Source organism: Aphelocoma coerulescens, chromosome 19 (assembly GCF_041296385.1).
Source record: "Aphelocoma coerulescens isolate FSJ_1873_10779 chromosome 19, UR_Acoe_1.0, whole genome shotgun sequence".
NCBI lineage: Eukaryota > Metazoa > Chordata > Aves > Passeriformes > Corvidae > Aphelocoma > Aphelocoma coerulescens.
The window spans coordinates 5,272,164-5,296,750 of NC_091032.1; the positions used below are offsets into that span (position 1 = coordinate 5,272,164).

Genomic DNA, 24,587 nt, shown 5'->3' on the forward strand with positions numbered 1-24,587 from the left:
AGCACTGCAGGTAGGGTGTATCACACACTGCATGGCTGCTGCATCCCTGGGAGCTGTGGCAGAGGGAACTGGAGGCAGCACAGAACAAACAGCAGCCAAGGAGAAACATGTGGCTTGGAACAGCACTGCAGAACAAATGAATCAACACACCCAGCTGCCTGGTCCTGAATGACAGCACCTGGCTCAGCTGCTTGGTTGGAGGCTCCTTCACTGGGGATGTGTCCCAGCAATGTTTACTTGCCTGTGCAGTCCAAGGAACATTTAATTCCACAGGCACCTCTGCTTAGCGTGGAGAAGAGGGAAAGCAGCTCACATTTAACACAGCACTCCTGTACCACGGACCAGCTGCTTTCCAAAAGCAGATGGAAGCCCAGATGTTTCGGTGTCCACTCATAAATGCATTTCTCTTTAGCAGAATTCACATCAGCTCAGAGGTCTCAGGGCATTTGCAGGATGGATAGATGTGTATTTTTATTTTATTCACTAAAAGCCTGATGCTGTCTCTGCACATTTGCCAGCCACATTTATCAGGTTTGTCACTCCTTCAGAAAAATAATGCCCCATTCTTGGTTCTCCTTAGTTTTCAGCTCTGGGGAGCTGAAATAGGAACATTCCTAGCAAGGGCTTAGCCACATGATTTGCCTTCTGTAGCCATTTCACCTTGGAGGACACAACCCCTCGTGTTTTCCCTAGGACTCAGAGGAGAACCAAACTTGCAGTTTGTTACTAAGGGGCTGGGCTACTACAGCACACCAGAACTTCAGCTTTCTTTTATTTTTATTTTTTAATGCTTTATCCCAAGACTGCAGTGAATGCGATTAGCAGCAGCAGGAAAGGAGGGAAAAGCAATAGAAACTTCCCAATCACAAACTCACAAACCTTAATGTTTCCACTTAAAGAACCAGCCCTCTGCAGCTCTTTCTAATGCACCAGCCACAGTGGAAAGCAGTGCCAGGAGAACAGCGTTTGTGAAAGAGTAAATAGTAGTAGGTTGTGCTGCAGGAGGAAAAACTGCTGGTTTATTGTACAGTATTTAAACTTTCTACATCCTCGAAGTACCACATAGGTGTGGCTAAAACACAGCTTGATATATGGGAAAAAAATCACAAACAAAATGCCTTTTTTTTTTTTTTTTTTCCCCAGGCCAATTTGCATGAAACATTTGCATATAGCAGCTTAGCAAAACTCTCCAGAAAAGATGGCAGTCCAGGGAGAACATTTACTAAGACTTACTTAGCATAATGACTTTTCTAAGTAAATCTTATTTGTCCCAAGAAATCCTGAATTTGCAAGGCTAACAGTGAGATTAAAGAGGTGGTTTCTGTGGATCTTCAGTAGAGAGAACCCTTTTCCAGTGAAGTGATATTAAGAAATACAGAGAAGATGTCAGTCACAAGATACTCTTTGCAGTCTTGATAAGAAGTAGCCTGGTCCTTGCTGAAGATAACACACAGCAAAGCACAGGATAAACTCTCTGGAAAGGGTATTTGTGGGAAGACACCATGGCTTGAGATGGGTTTCCAAGAACAATCTGAATTGTATCATCCAAGCTCTAAACTTTCAAGTGGCTGCTGCTTCTGACAAAATTGTTCTGCTGCCTATTACAGGGAGAGCATGTGCTACAGGCTCCCAGCTTGCAGCTCCTTCAGTGACAAGCAGCTTTATTAAGGAGCACTGTGCTTCCAAACAGTCTGAGGGGCAGCACAGCAATTAAGTCAGGAGGCAGAGGCATCACAGGTTGATACTTGTGCAGCTCAGATCCTGCCTGTCTGTCCTCTTGTTTTCCCCAGGACACTCACTGGCTATAAACCCACCAAACCACCTAACAGCTCATGAGGCTGCTGAAAAACTCCCCAGAGGTTACATGGGACAGATGCTTCTTTCAGAGCTGGGACTGTCTGCTGCCTGTTTCCTCCCAGATTTATCAGTCTGTGATTTCAGCCCTTTCACACAATTTTGGTGTGATGGAGAGGTCAGGCTGCATCATCCAAGCTATTTCCATGACTGCACTATACACCCAAGCACAAGCCCTCCCTAGATTTAGCAGTGTAGGCACAAACTCCTTTCCCATTGAACACAGTGCATTGCTATTAATTTCTTACCTGTTCTTATTGAACTGAATGGCAAAGTCAGTCATGTGCTGCAAAGCCTTATTGGTAAAGTTCATCTCCATGTAGATGTGTCCCTGCCTGTGGCTGAATGTGCCCGAGATCTCCAATCCTTTAGCTTTCACTGCAGGCAGCCAAACCTTGAACACAAGAGATGTCATTCAGCGTGAGCAGCCTGGCCTGAAGATAACAAACAAGCACAGTTTTCCAATAAACAGAAGTCCTGAGCTCAGAAATCCAGCTACATTGGCACATTAAGCCCACAAAGGCTAAAGAAACACCACAGGGAAGATGGGACATGGGGTGTTGAAGGGATGGAGCTCACCACTGAGTAATAAGCTTGCTGCTCCTAATCCATATTTGGTCACAGCACTCACGTAAGAAATCAAGTTTACTACAGCATTAGTGTGCACAAGAGCAGTGACAGCTTGTGTCCATCACACCAACGTTAGACTCACCCAGTCTGCTGCTGGACAGCCTTCTCCAAGGGCTGGTGGGGCTATTAGAGGCAGGACAATACTAAAGTTTGAACCAAATAAAATCACAAGGCTAATACTATTATCTGTTGGGGTTCTGGATTCCCAAATCATCTCTGTGGGAAAAACTCAGACCCAAATCTGAGTGGTACAAAACGAGACTCAAAGTTACTGTGGGTTTTTTGTACTTGGTCCTTATATATGGTATAATAACTGCAAGGAACCAAAGCTTTGAGTATGGTCTGCAGTACCTTGAGATCCCCAATTTCAGAGGATGGCTTCAGATTATCCATCCATGGACTATTTGAGTGCTAACTTTTGTTTATTCCCTTTCAGCAGCCTGAGCTCCCCGTGGCTGCTCCACAGCCAGTTTCCAGAACCATGTTCTGTGTCTCATGATCTCTCCCAACTTCAGGCTACAGCCAAAGCCTCTGCGATCTCTGTTGCTGACAGAACATCTCTCTTCATTCCACTGCAGCACCATCATCCCAATCACATGATTTTACCTCCACTGTCACGTTGGATTCCTCCAAAAAAACAAATCTGCCAGGAAAGTTGTTGCAAACTGTGTCTTGCCCTCAGTTTCCTGGGGAACCTTGTTAAGAAGTAGGTCTGCAGGAAAGCTGCTCTGACACAACTGAAAATCTCGGATCTTATCTAAGCCATTCTTTAGAGAAATACTGCCACAGGTAAAACGAGGGCACTGCTGAAATGCCAGAAGTCTGTAAGTAATAACTAACACGGTCTCCAACACATAGCTGAAAAGCCCAGGGCACCCCTAACGGGACTGAGTTGAAGTTTTAGCACCAGAAACCCACAATAAATGGGTCAAGTGAGCAATGTCAGATCTGTTGAAGCCCAAAGGAAGGCAATAAACTGGGGGTGATTGTTTTTCCTTACGTACAGACTTGGGAGCCACATATCCTCCAGGAGCCATCCCTATGCCGGACGAGAGCTCGAAGAGATCGTTGAGTCCACTGCTGACCACTGCTGGGGTGGGAGAAGGGGCAAAGGTGGCTGGCACAGAGGAGGGAATGTAGGTCTGTCCCACCTGGAGGAGTCAGAAAGAACAGGCACTCATTAACATCACGTGTGAGCACCACTTATTAAACAAAGCATGGACTCGGGCAATATCCTAAATATTTTAAAGCCATTTGCAGCTTCCCCACTGATTTATCAATAGTGCTAAATTATGTATTTGAATTCCAAAGCTCTTGGCAGCTAATCCCTACACTCGGCTGTCACCTCAACCAAGCTTCCACATCATTTTTTATAGCTCCAGTTATCTATTCCCACTGTAGAGGAATCTTTCTTCTCCATATCTCCTTCTACAATATGCTTTGTGGATCTACCCTACATAAACCCAGGGAAAAGAGCAAATGCTTCAAATCTTCCCCCAACAACGTCAGCCTTCAGGAATCTGCAAGATTTTGCATATCCAGAGATAGCAAGGGAATCATGACCGTGTTGTGTACTCCTACCCAAAGCCAGAGCTCTGCATTCTCAGCACTGGGGCCCAAAAGGTTCATTACATGAAGCAGAGTCTGCCAGAGGACAACCTTCCTGCAAGAAAGGCAATCCTTCCCTCCCAGGACTTCAGTGAGGGCACCAAAGCTGGAATATTAACCTTTAGGTGCCCAGCTTCAGATGGGACAGTCACACTTAAATTACACTTCCAAATTCTCTTCCTAGCAGGATGAATGCTTGACAACAGGATTCCCCAGCCAGCAGCCCAGAAACAGGCAGAATGACCAGGACAGAACTGCCTGGGGGGTTTTAGCTGGCCCACGAGGGCAGAGACCTGGCTTTGCAGGTATGATCACCACAGGAACTATCTGCCATGTCCTGCTGAGGGCTGCCTGGGTGTACAGGTGCACTGTGCCACCAGCTCTCCTTTGCCCTCGTGCTGAACGAAGAAAGGAACGCCAGATTCACAGGGAAAGGAGGAGAGAGAATGACTGCAGCCATAACAAGGGTCTCTGAAAAGCCCTCCCTCCAGAAGGGAGTGTGCTTTCCTCACTGAATTACTGGATACAGAGCCCTGGGAAGAGGGACTGGAGCTTTCTAGGGGACACCACTTCTGGCTGTGGGTTGGAAGCACGCTCCCTCCTGCCCACTTCATTTTCAAGTGGTGTTTCATTCCCTTTCCATGCTTTGCTGGAAGAAGCTGCTATAAGCTTGATACCAAGGGTGCTTTGAAAGCAGGTTGAAACTCTCCCAATGCCCTGGCTGTAGGCACAAGGACACAAAGCACAGGCACAGAGGAGGTGGCCAGTGGCAGCACTGACCACACACAGTAGGAAAGCTCGGAGCACCTGACCCTGATGTCCAGGAGAAAATCTTGTGTGGAGTTTGGGAGGAGAAAGCACTGAGTTCAGGCAAGTCTGTGGTGCCACTGGGTTAGGGTTACAGACCAGGCTTTGTGAATAGGGATGAGCATCCTTGGCCTTTCAGCTGCTAAAGCAGTTGCACAAGGATGAGGCACTGCCAGGGTTAACGCTGGTGCTCCAACTAAAAGCTCTGAGGAAGAAGAGCTAAGCAGAATGAGTGAACAGCTCTGGCCCTGGCTGCTCTTAGGAAAGCCCAGGTGGCAGCTGGACTCAAATCAACAAAGGTGGGGACCCGTGTGTTTCAGTTGCATTTATCCATTTTCAAACATCTTCGGGCCTTTAAAAAGCACCTTCCAGCACATAACGGGTGAGGGTACGCTGAAAAACCCTGAGCTTTGAGCAGCTTTGGAAATTGGGGAAAAAAATGGAATGGCACTTACTGCCGGGCTTCCTCCAATGCCCCCGCCAAGGTCACTGCCAAGCTGAAAGAGAGAAGGAGAGAGAGGAGAGGAAGACCGAGATCATTTAAGCCAAGTGTCAGACGGCCGGAGCGGAGCCCGGGCGCCGCGAGCACGGATCGCTCCTGCGTACAGGACAGACGGAAATGCAGCGCTGGGAAAGCACAGGGAACAGAGGGGCTGCTTGCTGCTGCGTGAGCAGAGCTACTTGGAGAGCTACCCCACGCATTCACTGTGGACAGGAGCGTTCTGCAGGTTAATGAGAACAAAAATCCATCCCCTCCTTGCGCCTGTTTCTGCACCAAAACCTCCTTTCTTCACGTTTCATGCATCGGTGCTTCCCCTTCAGCCCTGCTGCTGCCAGCAGGCCCCAAGCAGCTCCACAAAACCCCGTGGGGTAACTGTGAAATGGCATAAAAATAAAACTGACAGGAAGGCTTGCTTCCTGAAAGCTTTAGTTTTCTAGGGAAGAGCTACAAACCACGGGCAAACACAAAGCGTCTTGGCTGTGTTCCTCCGACACACGGCTCTTTTCAACAACAAGGAAGAAAGAGAATAGGATCCGTGCTGGCTCTTACCACAGCTCAGAGAGAGGGGCTCTGAAGATGCTCCCCTCCCTCAGACAAGGAAAAAAGCATCTTTATCATGTAATGGGCACACCAACAGCAAAGAGACCTCCTGGTGCACCAGGCTATTTCAGTACCAGTTTCTGCCAAGCTACATGTTCACAGTCTGAAGTGACTGAAATATTCCTCCATAAACACTAAATCCTCTCTGGGGCCCTTCTGCAGCCCACCTAGAAGCTCTCCCCCCACCAAGTTCCCTTTACAAAGCCCATTTTTCAAACCTCCACATCGCTCTACATGCTCAGGAGAATTCAGAGATCAGGATAGGCTCCCAGGCTTGGCTACAAGTGCTGCTTGCAAGTGCAACATCACTCCTGTGAATATTTAAAATGCACTTAACAGATGACTGATAGCCAGGAGGAAACAAGCACAGATCTGCAGTGGTTATTCACTGCAGAGACATCTCCAGGTTTATCTGTGTCCCAGGCTTTTCTTCTGAAGACCAGGGTAATTCTTTTTGCCTAGAACAGGGTTTTTTTGGGTCACATTCAGACAAGGAACATGACCTGACAATGTGCACAGAGGATGATGCAAGTGCAGGGGTGAGGTAGGAGCCAGCCCCATTAGGAAAAGGCTGGACTGGCAGACCAGAACACCACAGCTCACCTCGTGGATGGTTCTGCTCTTCCATTTGATAAAGGTTTGGGGAGTTAGTTTGCTTTCAAAAAAAGCATGTGAAAAACTGAGTCAACAAAGGCTCCAGATACGTTGTTCAGGTAAGTGCTGATGTGTCAGGATATTGAACAAATGCCCCATATAGCTGAAGGAGAAGCTTCCAGGAGTGCCCATGCTTAGAGCCAAAAAGGCTCTGACCTTTTCCCTGTGCACAAAAAACTTGGAAATTAACTTTGCTCTGATCCCTTCCAGCCTGTTCCCTGAGAGATCTCACAGCAAATGTGTTTTATGCTGGTCAAGAGATACCATAAAGCTTCATACCCCTCTCCATCAGAGCACAGGTAAAAAGGATAAATTGCCCTGAGAAGAGCAGCAAAGGTGTAAGACAGTGACTTACCAGATAATAACCAGCCTCCATAAAACCTGTAAAATGTGACAAACCCCCGTGCTTCCCTGGATCTCTCTTCTATCCACTCGCACCCCTCCTTACCCTATTCCCCACAGGAGCCACCTGATGCAACATTAGCCACCCTAAGTAGGTGCTAGAGAAGAACAAATCTCAATTTGCTTTTTGTTAAGAAGCCTTAAGAGCTTTTTTCCATTGTGGGACTCAGTTTATCCCTACTTGAGGTCATGGCAGAAGCTGAAGAGATTCCTCATCTTTTCCAACAGCCACCTCTCCTGGAGCAACCCAGGCTCTTGCTGTCCAGTTTTGCTTAGCTGACTTAGGAAATAACAGATGAAAGTGAATGATTCCAAAGTCAAAAGAAGGATCAGTCAGAGCCCAAAGGAAGCCAGCCAGAGGATGCAAATCCAATTAATATTGAGCTTATAAAATAAGGCTTATTACACTGTAAAGTCCCCCCCACAGAAACAGCCTGACAGAGCAGAGTTTTGTTCTATTGACTGCTCTCTAAGCCAAGCCACGGTTTAGATTAATATATCAGATCATTTACATCTTGTTACTGGCTCACTGAGGAGTAATAAATGCAACTATTACACCTCATCCCCATTCATAGTCTTGCATGCAGATGAACTTCGTGCTTTATATTGACAGGCAGCGAAGTCCAGAGGAAAAGAAAGAATGCAGTTCATTTCCAGATATAATTGTGTGCACGGAGGATTGCTGCAACTGTTGTCTGCAGCAGCAGAAAGGCTGGTTTATCAAGCAGCAAGCATTTTACAAAGGGTATATTGGGAATGACTGAATAATTCTGCATAATCAAGCCAGATGTTAACTATTCTACCATTTCCTACTACGCTCATCAGAAGGAGCTGCAGGGTAGGAGCCCGACCTCAGAGCAGCTCATACACTGATGCTGGCTGGAAGGACAGGCAATGACATATTGGGGTTCCTCAAGCTACCCATGAGTCCTCTGTTTTCCCTAAATGTCAGGCCTTGAGGCCTGAAATTCTGAAAGCAGAATTTGGATTTATTGCTTGAGTTAAGACTCCAGCTCTCACAAGGAGGAGGGAAAAAACCCCCTGACTGACTCAGAGAATTTTACCATGAGCCCCTGTGTGTTTCCAGACTGGACCCAACATCTCTTTCCAATGTCAGGAAGCTCTGAGCTGCTGCAGCCCCTCTTTGGTGGATGGAGGGCTCTGCAGAGCACAGCCTGAGCCTCTCCTGGCTCCTGTGCTCAGGCCCAAGCACTGCAGATGTGCTCCAGAGCCGCAGAGCCAGAGCCAAGGAGCTGCAGCTCCTCCAGGTCCCTACAGGCAGAGCTGGCTCTGCCCGGAGTGGAGAGAGAAGTGACAGCATTTCTACTGCACCAGAAGTTAAAGGGGGGAAGTTAATAAAGAACTGATCAATTCCACATCAGATCTGGGCTGCACTTCCCATTGCAGCAGCACAAAGTCTCTTTTTCTGTTTTTCTTGCCTGTCACCCTCCCATGGCACCGACGCCTTCCCCATTCAGGAACTCCAGGTCTGTTTCTCCTCCTGTGAGACGCCCAAATCATAACTTTATTCCAAACTCAGAATGATGGAAGAGATGGTAACAGTGATGTGTGTGAGTAAGAGGGAATGAGGAAGACAGAGGGAACAGGAACCAATTACCCACGGAGTGTCCTCTCCCATCTGGAGTGACAGGCAGAGTGCAGAAGGAAAGAAACAGATATTAGTCAGGCGTAAGTGCTGCTGAAGCAATTCCCCAGGACTAGCAGCTCTGGCTAACCATTTCCATTTGTCTCATGGGCAGACAGACACTCCTGCCAGAAGGACAACCTGGATCTGCCTTACAGGAGAGTCAGCAACAGCCCCACAGAGGAGAGGACTATGTGAATAGAGCTGTCAGCCCCACTCGGGCTGAAATGCTCGCTGTGAAGGTGGGGTGGACAAGGGCTGGCTCTTGATGGCCCAAGGGAATTTGTGGCACTGCAAACCCCTCATCCTCATCCCAAAGTTGGCAGCTTTGCCTCTTGTTGAAGAGCACAAAGCCTCTGCCCAGGATGAGGAGCTGCCAGCTTCAGGAGATGAGCAGAGGATGAACAGGGAGTCTCAGCCCCCAAACGCATAAAAGTTCTTCAAACAGGAATTCTCTTTATTCCCTCCAAACCTGTCCTGCCATAACAGCACCCAAGCAGCCACATGGGTTTAAAGAAGAGGTTGGGCTCAACCCTGTATCAATAAAACCAGTGCCATCACCTCTTCTCAAACTGTATCAGCACCTTTACTTTGCACAAGTTGGCTTGGACGGCGCCGCAGCTGCTCTGCAGTTGGAGAGCCTTTGCCCTGCAATTCCAGCCCTCTGGAAGCAGTTATGCTGACTTATGAAGTGTAGCAATGCTGGAGTTACTGCATTAGGAGGGTTTATTTGCATCTTAACAGCAGCTTGTAATGAAGTGACTCTGCTGAAGTGTTCATGTGATCCTGAGGGGCTACAATCACTTCTGCAAAATGACGTGAGGCTTTTGGAGCACCAAAAAATAACAGGGAGGGTGGAGCCAGGGACAGAAGCTTCAACAACCACTGCTCAGCAACTGCCTTGCCTTGTGTCCACAGCATAATCAGGGCTTCCAGGGCAGCTGTGCATTCTGTGGACCACAATTCATGGGTTAAGAGGGGCCAGTTGCTGCCTCCTCGCTCCCTCACACCACAAATCAGGAGTCAAGCACCACAGCTCAAGGTGCTGCCTGCACTCAGTAACACGGCAGCAAGGGACACAAGGCATTACCTACCAGGAATGGGGTGAGGTGCTGAGAGCAGGGCTGCTGGCAGCCCCCTTGGTGCAGCCTAATCCTGTCAGAGAGCCCTGAGCTGCAGGACAGGGTGTGTGTGCATGGGCTGCAGGGATCTCATTGCAGACACCACTGTGGCTCACACAGAGGCACTGGAATGCCTCGTTTGCTGCCTATTCTGTGTGTTTGCACACCAAGCCAGGCTTGCAGAGCAGAAGGGCTGCTCTCCAAAGCAGGGACAGCTGTGTCAAAGCTGCTGAAGGGCAGGTCATGCTGCCAATACCATGGTCACCAGTTTCACTGCACTTGCTGCTAACACTTTATCCTGCTGAGATATTTCCATCAGCAAGCAAAACTGAGTCCTAACCATTTTCATTCTCCAAAGAGTAAAAAACAATCAGCTCACAAAGCTCTAGCAGTCCTATGACTGCTACAACAGATTTGAATCAGATATGAATGAGTAACTCACCAAAATAGCTCCTTTTCCACACCAGCCCTGCCCCAGCAACGGACACGTGTCCTTTGTCAGGAATCTTAACAGATTCCTTTGTAGTTCATCAAACCTCAACAGCCCAGATGAAAGGAGTCACTCAGCTCCTTGTCAAAGGCTGGAGGAGCACTCTGGGAAAGCAACACATCCACTGCATAAATGGATGCTGGGGCTGACCTGGCACAGACACACTCCCACTGTAATTCCAGGAAAAGGTAAATGAAGTAACTTTCCTAAGATTATACACAGCAAGTCACTTGCAGAGCCAGGAGAGGAATGTGGCAGTCAGGGCAGACTGGAGGTCACTTTCTTACAAAACATCGGTGAGTCCCTAATCAACCCCAACACTCCAAGGTGTCCATTGAGGCCAGACTTGGAATTCTCCACTTGAAAGCAGTCAGACAGGGAGGGAGTGACACCAGCAGCTCCTGCTCACAGCCATTGGGATGTAACAGGCACTTCAGACTGCTGGAACAGGGCTTTCTTCCCAGGCTGCCAAGCCTATGGTGCCTGGAGCTCGGGGTGAGCTGGTGCTCAGCTCCCACCCTCCATCCCACTGCAGTGGTGGGACACAGCCCTGAGCTGTGTGGAACAGATCCTTGGGGCCTTGGGGTCAGACCCCCCTAAATCCAGCCTGATTACACAGAGGGGCACAGCCCCACCTGGAACAGCCCAAACCAGTCCAGGTATTACAGAAAACTGGGGATATTCAGTGTTTATCAAGCAGCTTTTCAGTTTAGGACATAAATCAACCTGACCAGCTGCCAGTCTCGAATCAATAATATTCTTGTAGATGAGTGGCTAGAGTATTAAATAAAATCCTTACATAACAGACAATCCAAGCCTGTCCATTCCTGCAGATTTACTGCTCTGTCCCCAGAGCCAGCCTTCTTGGCTCCTGGCCACAGTGCCCTGCTCCCATTCAATGCAGGGGCTCCCAGGAAGCACAGTATGCCCACAGAGCTCTAACGCTCCCTGGATTTGCAGAACAAATGAACACACAACAAGGTTTAAAGGCAAAAATGTCATGTCAGCACAGACAGACATCTTGCAAAGCACTGCATCATTGCACACGAGTTGGGAGAGTGACTGGAACCTGCAGGAAAAAAAGCATCAGATTCCAGCTCTCGGGATGCACCCAGCACTCTGCTGTCCCAGAAGCTTTGTTGTTCCCCCATCAGTGACTGGTATGGCTACTGTGGAGCTGGAGAGCCCAAATAGTTTTGTAAAGTGGGCTTGGTCACCATTTTAAACAAAAAGAAAATTGGGCAGAGAAGAACAAGATCTGCCCCGGGTGGCAAACAGGGGCACAACCTGTTCCCCAGAAAACAGCTCTCCCTAAGTCCTACAGCAAGTCTGCTCTGCTTATAAGCAATGCTCTTGTACCAAAGGTCCTTTTTCTCCTCTTTTTAATTGTTAACACATGCTCAGCATCTGTGCATGCATGTTACATTTAATACCAATTACAGAACTCACTATGGAAATAAAATAAGATTTACTCACTAAAGAAATTAACCTCTCAAGCAGCTGGAGTCTCACTGGTCATGGGGATAAATATCTAGCAATGCTGAGGACAATTCAAATGAACAATATTAATTTGGTGTTTATGAGGTTTTACACCACACAGTCTCTATTTAAATGCCTGGAATTAAAATAAAACCCCACAGTTTAAGAAATGGAAATACAGAACGACGTTTTCCTTGGAAGTTAACGCTGCTGTTGGTCTTTCTGGGTTAGTCCCACTGGGATTTTCACTGCAACAACATCCCTCTGATGAGACACCCCTCCAAAGACAAGGGGGTAGAAGAGGGGATCAACAGATGCCACTGAGTGGGTGTGACAAACTGGCTGAGCCTCTTCCAGACCTCCAGCTGCCTTTGAGGCACTCACAGGACTGAGGCAATGTTGCCATCACAGAGTGTGCAGCCTCGGTCAGCCCAACAAAGCAGGGGAAGAAATGTATTAAAAAAACCCTTAAGGAGTACCAGAAAGGGAAATTTCAAAGCAGAACAATTCAGGTATTGCTGGCTCCCAGGTGTTTTTGATCTCTGGTGAAGGGTGAAGAGCTCAGCCCTTCTTCAAAGGCACAGTGGGATGTGTCTCACCTCCTCCCCACACACAGAAATCAGGCCTGTGGGATCTGCAGCTTGAGACTGATTTTGGCACAGCACAGATGTGGTTTAATATTCGCCTGAGGTCCAAATGCCAATCCTCTTGGCAAGCCCTGCAGCCCAGGACACTTCCCAGCAATTTGGGTAATACCAGGTTAGGGTTAACCCAGCTTGAGACTTGTTCAACACGTGCCCACAGCAACAAACATGCACAGAGATCCCATTCACTCACTAATTAAGCTTATTATCCCAGAATAATTTAGGTTGGAAAAGACCTCCACGCCATTACCAGCACTGCCAAGGCCACCACTAAACCACGTCCCCAAGTGCCACATCTACACGATTTTTAAGTGACCCCACCACTGCCCTGGACAGCCCATTCCAGAGCTTGAAAACCCTTCTGGTGAAGACAGATTTCCTAATATTCAATTGAAACCTCCCCTGGCACAAGCAGAGGCCATTTCCTCTGATCCTGTCACTTGTTACATGAGAAAAGAGACTGACCAAGGGAAGGAAAAGCTGGAGCTTTGATGCAACAGCACTCCAATCAAAAGCATCCACCTTCAAAAACCACACCAGCATTCAGAATTTGTTTTTAGTGCTTCCCCATCTACTCAACTGAGAGAGTGCTGGCCACGCAGCCCCAGGCACAGCTACTCCCCATCCAGACAGGATCATTTTGTCAGCTCACACTCCATAACTCCACGGATGTACTTAAGGCTTGAGAAAAATACTAAGTAAAAGCCAGGTACCATTTCAACTAACAGCTCCACTGTCAAAGCAGGTCACTAAATTAAGCCCATTAATGCCAGCTGCGAGACAGCTCTTCTCCCAAAACCAAGTTTTAGTTCTGCTGTGTCTATTTATTTGTGTGACACTAATGAGAAACAAAGGGTTACTGTGAGAGGCCTGGAAGGCAGCACAGAGGAATTTAAGTGCAAACCATCCTGTGGCACCACAGGCAGCACCACCTTCTGCAATGCCTTAATTCCCAATCCCAGGTTTTTTAGAGGCATGTGTTGCAGTGCAGGGAAAGGCTGCACAGGTCACTGCTCTGGGCTCACTGCCTGCTTTCCCAGCAAGTCCAGCTTGACCATTTTGTTAATCCCCAGTAAAAGCAATGTTCTTGCTAACCAAACCAACCTCTGGTTAGAGAGTGCAGAGCCTACAGCACCTCTGACCTCTGTGTCAGTGCCATTAAGGGTTAGATTGTTTCCAGCTCATTAGCCCATGAAGCACTGGAGCTGGAAATAGGTTTAACATTTGCTTTAATAATTTTATGGCAGCTTAAAAAAATATATATTTGATAGATAAGGATTTGTTGAATTGGGGTTCATCCAGCTGCCTCCCACCTCTGTCATTCAGAGCTTGACTCAGAACTCAAAGTGCACCTAAACCAGGCAGAGATAACCCAGCCCAACTACCACAAGCCAAACCTCAAGCAAGACAAATCCACTGCAGGTCTGAAAAACACCCAGCTATGTCCACTGGGGCAGTCTTATTTGATTTACATGGTGCAAATACACCTAGGAGTGCTTCTCATCCCTGTGGGGAAGCCAGCAGGGAGCTGGGGATGTGTGTGCTGTGCTCCTTGCCTTGGGAACAGTTCCCAGGATGATCCTTACAGTCACCACTCCTGACTGCTTGGCTGCCACCAGCCTAAAAACCACAGCACTGACCTCTCTGCCCTGCTGCTGGCTGCTTGCTAAGTGATGTTCTCACTGCAGCTCCTGCCCAGCTCACTCCCCAGAGCAGAAGGGAGGTGTGACTGCTCCCACTGGAGCCTGACCCTGTTAGAGCCAGGGCAGGTGCCTTGTGAGAAGTGCTGGCACAGGGAGGACTGCACAGAGAGCTCCCTCTTGACCTCACTGCAATTAAAATGTCACTGATATTAAACCATGACATGCTCTGGAGAATACACAAATGGGAAGGCACAGGGTTACAGCCTGAGAGCTTTAGCACTGAAATTCAGGAGGGCTGGGAATTGGATGGAATAAATGCCTTCTTGAAAGGGAACCTGATTTAAATAGAAAGCACTGAAAGACTTTTACATCCTTAAAACAACTTTTTGGTTTTCTTCTGCAGACAGAAAAAGCACAGAACAAATATAACCACTGACCATGGGGATTCTACAGCATGCAGCAACATCCAATGTAGAGCAGGAAAAGCCTGCTGAAAGTTAGTACAATAACTTTGGTTAAATCCTCCTGGAGTTTCAGGACTCAGCACTGGGAGCTCGGCTCACTGAGCATTAAAAACACAAATGATCAAGGCTTTGCAGAGATAAGCACAACTCCAATTATCTCCATCAGCTAAAGAGGATGTGCTGCTTACCAAGCTGTCCAGCCCTCCTCCCAGCAGGTCCACAGCACCCATCTGCATGGAGGACACTTGGGGCACATTCACGGGGGGCCCCAGGTCCAGGTTGAGGAGGTCACCCAGGAGGTCACCCTGGGAGGGGATGACCTGTGGCTGCTCCAGGTTTGTGGTGGTCGTGGTGCCCACGGGGCTGTCACCAGCATCAGTGCTGTGGGGGGAGAACAAGAAGCAGAAAGGACAAATATCAGACACCTTTGGTCTCCAGTCCCAGGTTCCCAGCATGGGCAAACACAGCAAGAGGTGGCTCAGCAGCAGAGGCCAGGCAAAAGGTGGTGCCAGCAGCTGATGTGGCCACTGTCCTGCACCAGGCAGGGTCATGGCACGTGGCTCTTCACCACTTTGAGCACAAAGGTTTTCCTTGCTTTGTACATGGTTTTCAGCCCAGCAAAGGGAATCTTGCAAGGGGTGAATCCTACCCACCCTGAGAATCACAGACCCCCTCCAAAACAGAGGGCCATGGGTACTCCGTGGGCTGCAGAACTGAAAATAAGCAGTTCCTACCTCAGAATAAACCTACAGAGATGATTTTCAACCCACTGGGCCTCAGAATGACATGGAAACATGGGGAAAAATAAATAATCCAGATTTTCTCAGAGATCTAACACTGATAAAACCCTTGAGCCCTTACCCTAACCAGTGCAAACTCCACCACTTCCCTCAGATCTAGATTAATCACCTTCTCCTGACCAGCAACAAGGTCCATCCGTCTTTTCTAATTGAAAAACTCAATCTAAAATTGATTCCTCCCTTCTATCAATAATTTCCTTTCCTCTGAGTTAGCAGGCATGCTAATTACTAGGCTAGAAACACTCATTATACAGCTTCCAAAATTTATCATCATATGCAGTCTGGCTACCTTTTATATCTTTTATATTCATTTGTCAGTGAATTGGGTAACGAGGAGAGGGTAAAAAAAATAACTGTAACTCCTGGAGAACTCACTACAATGTATTTATTCTTTAAATCCAGAGATGCTCATATTTTAGATAATTAAAACCCATTTTATACCCTGTTTCCAGAATGATTTCTAGCTCATGTTACTGCAGCCAGCAGGTAACTGCACACAATTGCTGTGGGAATTAGTGTTCTGACAAGGTGTTTAACACCAGGGCTGTTCTGCAAGCACTGCAGCTCCTGATTCTGAGTAGCCAAAATTCTCTTATCCTTATTCAGCTATTGAAGGGAAAGATTCAGCCACAGAGTATAAGCTGCTCCCAATTCCAGTGCCAGGAGGAAAAGATAGAGCATAAGGAGTGCAGAATGAATTAGTTACCAGGCAGCAGCAGGAAGGGTTGAAAGCTTCTTTGCATTAAAAGCTTCAGAGCCCCAATAGCACTAATATTAGCTGTCCTTTCTGCTGCTGCCTTCAGCAGGGAGAGTGCTGAGTGTGCTGAACTGCTCCCTGAAGCATTCCTGAGGAGAGGTGGTGACTGTGATCCACTCCCACCCCCAGCCTGGGAACAGGAACAGCCTCTCCGAGAGAGGCACAGCACAAACCACTTGGTTCCTTCCCAGGATATAATCCCTCTAACACTCCACCCCTTCAACACTTACTCATCCCTCTCCTGATGGAGACACAGAAATCCCTCTGTGTCTTGTGTAACTGCTGCTGCCCCAAAGCCCAACAAGAAACTAGGAAAGGACAAAGCTAAGTGGGTTTGCCTTAAAAAAGCAAAACCCCAAAGCTTCCATTTGTGGAGAATGGGTCTCTTTAAAGAGATTTCTATAAACAACTTTGCATTTTCTTTGAAAGAAAAGAAATGAATAAAGAATATGTGGGTTAAAAAGGGCAAAAAGACTTGATACAAGATTTCCCCCTGACAGTCCTGAGTTTAGCCATGTGAATTGGAGATTTGATCCTATGAGTTCAGCCCCCAGCAGTTCCCAGATGTTGGAGTCACAAGGGATGCACAGCCTGAACCAGAACCAAAAATTTCCTGTAGCTGCCTGTGAAATAGGGAAATAGAGACTCCTGCCCAAGTCTAACCAGACTTGCTTCTCCCAGGAGCCCTGTTAACATCTCCCCAAATTTCCCAGCTGAATTATGGCTGAGCAGGGGTGGTGGGAGCCACCACAGGAGGAAACACTGCCAAGCAATCAGATTTCTCCCCCACCCTCGGGATACATCTGCAGCTCTGTGACACTTGGGCTCACTGAAGAGGCAGGAACATTTCACCATCTGTGAGCTGTTCAATGGGTCTGCCCATCAGCTGAGAGCTGCAAGAAACCCGTCCTACAGCACTTTGAACAAAAAAGAAGTGAATCAAAACGCCATGGAAATGTGCTCTGCCAACCAAAATTCCTCCTAGGTTTATACCCAGGGAAGCACCACTCAAGGCAATGCTGTCCTCACCCTCTTAAACCACATTCACTGTGGACATCTCCTCATTCCCATCTCACAGTGCCATCAGTCTCTACCACATGGGTCAGCCACCAGAATGGTCACTGGAGTGCAGGAGTTGTACAGAAAATCACCTCACCTCAACTGTTTGGACTCATCTTTCACTGGACACCTTTAACTGATGCAGAAAAACCCCAGCAATGGGGCATCTTGAGGTGAGCTCACATCAGAGAAGCCTGGTGTGCCATTAAATTAACCCCAGGCAGTTTTTTATTTTACCACTGCATCAGCATGATCAGTGTGCAGCACGCTCTGCTGAGCACCCCTCAGACCTTCCCACAGCTTCCCACTGCTGACTGAGGCCTGGAGGTTTGTTTTCTGGGGTTTTTTTGAAGCAGTGGTTCTGCCCAAGTCAGAAAATATTTAAGGTCAGCAGACTGAGCATGAGCAACGAGAGTCAAGCACATACACAGGACATGCAAGAAGATAATAAACTGCTCCTTCAAAAAGCTGAATTCTCTGAGCTAAATCCCCTAAAATGCTATTTTCTGTAGTGACTTGGAACAACAGTGTACAGTGAAGCTGGTAAAACCAAAAGCCAAAGCTACCCTGGCTCATTTTGAGACAAATCTTTGATTAGGAGAGGTAGGGAAGTGGCCACTGCTTTTCCTGTCCAACTGGTAGATTTGTGCTTGCTGATTCTGGGTCAGTGCAGCCAGACTTGATTTCATAGGCAGGGAGAAAACAACTCTGCTTCCCAAAGCCAGCCACCACAGAAATAGCTTTAGCTGCTAAGAATAGCAGAGAAGTGGTGTCAGAAAATAGCAAAGAAGCAGCATCGCACACTGATTTATCAGTGCAACAGCAAAAAATAGCACTCCAAATGTCACTTTGGGAATATTATTAAGAGGTAAGCCTGGCTGCTCTGCCTCTTGCTGCAAAATGCACTCATTTTTGTAATTAATACCATTAGGGAAAATAGCAACTGCTCACCTGAATGAGGGACCATGGGAACAGGCCCAACAGCAACACGGCCCCAGCTGGGACTAAGGCACTGGCTGCTCTTGCAGAACTAACCTGCTGCCAGAACTGTGATCCCAGGGAGGCATCAAAGCACCAGGCAACGAGCCAAAGCATTTCTCCCACCTCCCAAATGTCAGGCAGACCATCTCCAGACTACCCCTTTTCTTTTAAGCCCTAACAGTGATGGGGCTTAGATGGCTTTTGCACTCCCCTTGCTTTACAGGCACCAAGTGAGAAAGGGAGTGTCACCAATCCTTCTGCATGTCACGTTGCAGCAGTGAAGGATCCCTGTACTTGCCTGTTCCAGGAAAGTGATACTGCATTCCAGGAGACAGGCTCATAAAGCTGTGCTGCTGCTGAAGCAAAGCTCCTACCAAATCATCTTCTGAAAGATGCCTGTTCTCACTCTAGTCCTCCTTGCACCACTCATCCAAAGCTGATGCTTTTCTACTCAAACTCATGTCAAGAGCACTTACAACCAATGTCTTCTCAAAAAACACCCCAGCTCTTCCTCACACAGGAACTTTGATACTTCCTGTGCCTTTCTGACCCAGGAGTTCAGAAGCTCCATACTGCATGAAACAGCCCCTTGAATGACCTGCAAACTATCAATAAAATCCCACTAGGGCATTCTAGAAGATTTTTGCATCTTTTGGACTGTTTTCTAGAAAGAAACAACCAACCCTGCCCATGATCCCCAGGGCTGCCTGAGCTCACCTCCCATGGTGGATTGGCAGGTGCTTGCGGTGGATCCCGTGGCTCCCCTCCACGAAAGCGTTGGGTGGTTTGTGGTACACGGAAGCCAGAGACCCAATGTGGCAGATCAGCTCATCCAGCAGGGTTGGCTCAATCAGATCAGTCTCCTCAGAAATCAGTGGCTTTTCTGAGAGCACCACTTCCTTGGCAGTCACTGGATCCGTGGAAAGAAGGCGCCAGTAGATGTAGCCACGATCCCGCAGGTCTGGGTTGTCAGAATCCTGAGACAAAGCAATGCATCACTCACAGGGCTGAAGTGAACTAATGCCTGTAATCACTTTATTCTTCCAGCAGTGATTCTGCTGGATTAAAAAACCCCAACCAGCCAGGAGCCACAGCCACCAATCTCCAAATGATGTTACAAACTGCTTGTTGAGATGAACACCTTAAAATTAAAAACGTGAACCAAAAGTATTAATGCCTGACTTCCTGCTCAGCTGGTCAGGGAGCAAAAAGCCCAGGGTTAGTATCCCACAATTGCCCCAAACCACAGAGCTGCCAACTGCTTTCCAAACTTTTCTGCCACTAAGTGTTAGGAGAAATCCAGGAGAAAAGAACATGAGTGGCAATGACTGTTGCATACAAAGAGCAGACACACAATACTGCAGAATGATCCAAGATCCCTGGAAATATGACTTACCCAAGGGCACTGCTGGACAAAAAAGATGCTGCAGAGCCACATCTTAACAAGCCATATTCTTTAGAGCAAAAGAAATCTTATTTATCCTGCTTTTTAGTTATCTAATGAAGTATGGAGAGATGCTAATGATACACACTTAGGATACTTCATCAGTTCTCCAGCTGTCAATAAGACCCTTGTTTTACTGCAGATACTTTTGCCTCTGCATGAAGTGCTAATTATTTCTCTCCTCTTTGAGCAGCTCTGCCCAGAGCAGCAAAGTGAGTGGGGATGGTTTGCTGATAATGTTCTAGGGAGAGGGAGGTGCTGTGGTTTTATGTTGTAGTGAACTGTTCACAGAAACAAGAGCTTGGATTTTTAATCCTCACATCAGCAGAATAACAGGATAAATGTTCCTGAGGGGTTTTTTCCCCTATAAAATTCCATCAAAATACTGTACACCTCACCAGCCTTCCTCTTGGCATTTCTTTTTGTCTTCTGTGCTCTCATTGCTGCTGCTGCTGACCTGTTAGAACCTGCATCTGCCATCTGCCTCAAGACATTCTCAAACCTCTTCTTGGAATGAGACTGAGCTGAGCTCATTTTGCTTGTAAGAACCTAAATAAATCTCTCTGTTGTCTCCCACAGTGTCTCTGCAGAACTGGTTTTGTTTGATGGTAGAATTGTGGACTCTTTATGCCCTTTTCCCCTTAACAATCCCTCCCAGAGTCTGCACTCAGGATCAGGCAGGGTTTCTGCAAGGACACACATGAGAGGCCACATTCTCCTACTTGCACCTACAGATTCAAGGCTGTCTGCTTCTTCCCACAGCCAAAAAAACCACACTGGAAACTGAAACCTACTGAAACAAGAGGGTCAAACCTTTCCCAATTTCTCTCCCAATTCTCCCCTCTCCAGGGTCAAAATGCAACCCTGGCTAGCTCAGCTCCCCACCCATGACTGTCCCACAACAGCAATGCAGAGGTCTGAGACCTCAATTCCTGTGTTTCTTCCATCCTCAGCTACTCCACTGTTATTTTTACCAGTGTTGGCTGGATGAAGCTGGCTCCTGCTACAACCACACCTGCAGTCTGCTGTGCAGACAAACCCTGAGACATTCCAAGTGCAACGATACCTAAGCTGGGGAAAGAAACACACGTGTAATTACTCTCCCACTCAAGTGAAAAACACCATCTCTACCTAGAAATCAGACCTCAAAGCATAAGGGTTTTCAGTGTTTTACAGCCAGTTATCCCACATTGACTTATTATTCACATAAAATACAAAAAGCCAGACTGAATCAACATTTGTGACAAACAGAGGGGAAAAAAATCAGACGCCTGCTATATTCTGAGGGTGCCATCAAATGTTTTGTGACTCAGCACAGTGGGTTTTAGCACTTAGTACCTTTCTTCTGTTGGCTCAGACAAATGACACAGCGTGCCCTTGGCCCACTCCTCTCTGAAGAGCAGCTCAGATCCTGCCTAATAGCAGGTTTTGAAGCAAGAAAAGCAGGTCATGGGTTTGTTGCTGCTGACCAATGCAAATCCCCAAAGGAACAAATAAAAGGTTTAAGTGCATTAAGTCCACAGCCACGATTTCTTGCAGCAGAGGATCAAAAAGGCCAGCTGATGATTGACTCCAGGTTTTCTACTTAGAAACAATCACATTCAGCTGGCAGACTATTGTTATCTCTTGACACAGCAGATCTGAAGAGGAGCTGCTATTTTTGGGCACTTTACCCCAGTCATTGCAGCCAGGGAGTGTAGGAAGCTCAGCTTAGATCTTACCCACCCCTGCCACCAGGACATCTCCACTTCTGTCTTCTAGAACCACAGCAGTTGTGTCTGCCAGCTCGAGCCCAGCCTTGCCTGCAGTGATCTGAGCTCATAACTCAGCACCTCATGCATAATGAATCCCTGATCTTAACCCACTGCTACAGCCTCCAGCAAAGCTGCCACCATGGTTGACAGCATCCAAGTACAAAGGAAAACCCCCAAACTTCAGTTCTTTCTTTTTCATAGCACTGCTTAAACTTTGCTGTTCACAGAACAAAGTCTTTGCCAGGCTCCTTCCCTCTGTTATAGCTCCAGATGTTTAAACTGCAAGCCACCTTCAAGGAGAAAGAATTTTGGTTTCTTAATAATTCTACACTGTCCCTAACTTTCCATTTAGTGAGTGAATGGGGATGGAATTCAGACAAAGCAAGAGCTAAGAAAGCAGATTCCAGATAGTAACAGGCACAGAGCAGCTTTTAAATAGAGTCTCTCTGGGAGAGAAGGAAACACCCTTGAATCCGACCTACTGCAAAGCTGACTGGCCTGGCAGATAGGAGCCATCACCCAGCAGGCCAGCAGAGTCTGCAGGGCTCTGGGTCACTGGATGCCTGGGCTTACCTGTGTGGCCAGGCTGAGGACCTGCTGGACCAGCTCCTGTGTCTCAGAAGGCTTCTTCAAGAACAGCTTCACTATGGCAGTCAGGAGGGTGAGCTGCACCTAAGAGAGAGAGGCGCAGGAGAGATTAAAAACTCATCCATGCTTTAGCAACATCTCCCAAATCTCCATGTCTTTTACTGATATAAAGCATAAGACCTCACTTTCCTCACAGCATGACCCTATTCTTTGCCATAATGAGGATAATGAGACTCAGAGTCTTGCCTGTTGCAAAACACTTTCACAGACAAATCCCTGAGCAGCACACTGAGGTTTGTGTTGATGCCATGAAGATTTTTTTGCCTTTTCTTTTAGACCCCTGTTATACCTTTTTACAACTTCTGTATTCTCAGTGCTTTTTGCCTGCATTCCTGGCCTTGTTTGTCAAGCTGAGAGACTCAACATTTTAGAAGCTTTGTAGCTAGAGATCAGTGTGCCCCAGAACCCAAGGTCCTCTCCAGAACACGTTCTGTAAACCAAGATAGAACCATCCAGGGGAAGGCTCCTTGGGGAGGGGGGCTCATTCCAGCCTCTCATTGGGGAATCTTGGATAGATCTGCTAATTAGTAACACCTATAATGATATACCAGATCTTTGGGGGCTGTGCATTTCGGTGCATTTGACCTGGACGTGTGCACCTAAGGATCCTTAAAACAAATACCAAGGTAAAATCCCTTTTTCCCTTCTAACTGTGTCTGACCCTTGATTTTAAGACCAGGAAAAGGCATCAGTGTCATATTGTGATGCACTCCACCACTATTCCTCTAAGTCCTGGTCCCCAGTACAGCCATTCCCCTAAGAAATATGAAACATCTGAACACCTTTCAGTTCTGTCCTGTCCTTCCAAAAAGGGAAGTTTTGGAGACACGGACAACAAAGCAAAACTGCAGATTCCCAAGAGTTTTATTTCAGCCCAATATTGAAGCTTTCAGTGACAGGTATTGTCTGACCACTGCAACAACATTTACTGTCCATCCCATAAACACACTGCATGAAACACTACAGATAAGATGCACACTGCAACTTTACCTGAGTACTTTCATCATGGAAACCCTCCAGGAAACTCTCCAGCAGCTCATCTGCATTGTCAATTCTTTCAGCATATTCGCCCACTATCCAGATCATGGCAGCTCTGGCATCTGGCTCATCCAGGGAATCCAGGTTCTCACACAGAGTGGCAATGATGCTTTCATACCTGGTTTATCAAAGTGCAGGTGGATTACTGGGGTGAACTGGACTTGTTTTATTCCATTCCTGCCCACATCATTCTGCAGAGAATCCTGCACTGAATTCATGTTTTGTATTTCTACACAACAAGCAGCATTTTCATTCAACTACAGAAGATATTCCCAGGCTTTTTTTTCCCCCCCCAAGCTGAGCACTGAGATCTCACAGGGTCTTTGCAGTTTAATCCATCAGCAAGACCACCCAGATGTGGAGTTCAAGATAAAGCTGCCTCCCTTTCTGTTTTCTAATGGGAATGTTTGATCCAACAGTTCAGACCATGAGTCTGACTCAGATCCTGCAGCCTCGCTGGAGGCTTCAGCCTGGTAACCCTGAACTGGGTATTACACTCCCTCCAAGGCTTCACTGTAAACCAGACAAATACCCCACAGTAATTTAGCTTCCCCTAATTCCATGTGTGGGTATCCCTGTCACAAGTAGGGAATTTCTGAGACTGACAGCAGGAATTGCCAGGGAGGCCTGCAGACATCCCATATTATTTTTTAGGTGATCATGAAGTCTCTGCTGAAAAACATTGCTGCAGTTCTGTGGCTGAAGAGACAAAACCTTACTGCAGAACCAGCACAAGAGAAGCTGAGTTCTGCCCAGGCCAGAGGGAACACTTGGTGGGAAAAGCCTGCAGTATTTTGTTCAGCACAACCTGACTGGGATCTCGGACCATGGGAGCCATGAACTTTCACAGCCTTGTGTGAGGAGACTTCTACACTTCATAGATTTCCAGAGGAGATTAGCAAAACCAGAACAGCCTGATGCTGTAAACTTTGTCATATTTTCCTTCTGGCATCCTCTGCAAGAGCTTTACTGGCTTTTGATCCAGGCTTCAGTATGGAGTGGTGGCAAAGGAAAACCTTTCAATTCAAACTAATAATGAGCCAGGCTGACACCTCATCCAGAGCCAACACCTGAATCCTACCAAACTAGGAGTAGGATCACTGCTTCTGCCTTTACTTCAGAGCCCTGGTAGGCTGAGTTCTGCTCTGTTCTGATGATGGCAGACAAGTGCTTCCAAAACAATCTGAGGCTGCTCCCACGTACTTGTTGGGGTACTTGCGGAAGATGTCTCTGATGACCACGATGGCCTCCTGCACCACGTAGTTGACCTTGGTCTGGATGAGGTCCAGCAGTGTGCTCACACAGCGCTCTGCAGATTGCTAGAGAGCAGAAAAACACAATTTAAGAAGCTGAAGAAACGCTCCTGCTCCCACAGCACACACCGAGGAACAAGGCACATGTATGAGAAAAGGCCCAGAGGAGGAAAACAAGAGGACAAGAGCTACCAACCCTGTCCAGAAAAGAGCTACAGGTTAACAAAAGGTTGTTTGTTACACTGGGGACACCAGCTGGCTCCTGTAGAAAGTAAGAGAAGCAACTGTGCCAGTAGATAGCTGGGTCACC

General features: G+C 47.3%; 1 protein-coding gene across 5 annotated transcripts in view; it reads right to left on the reverse strand.

The window, feature by feature from the left end:
• The window catches only part of AP2B1 (adaptor related protein complex 2 subunit beta 1), a 77,769-nt gene that overhangs the window by 21,159 nt on the left and 32,023 nt on the right, over positions 1-24,587 (reverse strand). For 4 of the 5 annotated variants that reach the window (XM_069033049.1, XM_069033048.1, XM_069033050.1 and 1 more), the window contains exons 10-17: positions 24,228-24,343; positions 22,977-23,142; positions 21,912-22,010; positions 18,858-19,117; positions 14,732-14,924; positions 5,355-5,396; positions 3,489-3,635; positions 2,103-2,248 (exon numbers count right to left, since the gene is read on the reverse strand). In XM_069033049.1, the coding sequence (XP_068889150.1) occupies positions 2,103-2,248; positions 3,489-3,635; positions 5,355-5,396; positions 14,732-14,924; positions 18,858-19,117; positions 21,912-22,010; positions 22,977-23,142; positions 24,228-24,343 (1,169 nt within the window). The remainder of the gene's footprint in view (positions 1-2,102; positions 2,249-3,488; positions 3,636-5,354; positions 5,397-14,731; positions 14,925-18,857; positions 19,118-21,911; positions 22,011-22,976; positions 23,143-24,227; positions 24,344-24,587) is intronic. The other variant, XM_069033052.1, reaches the window with a different exon arrangement.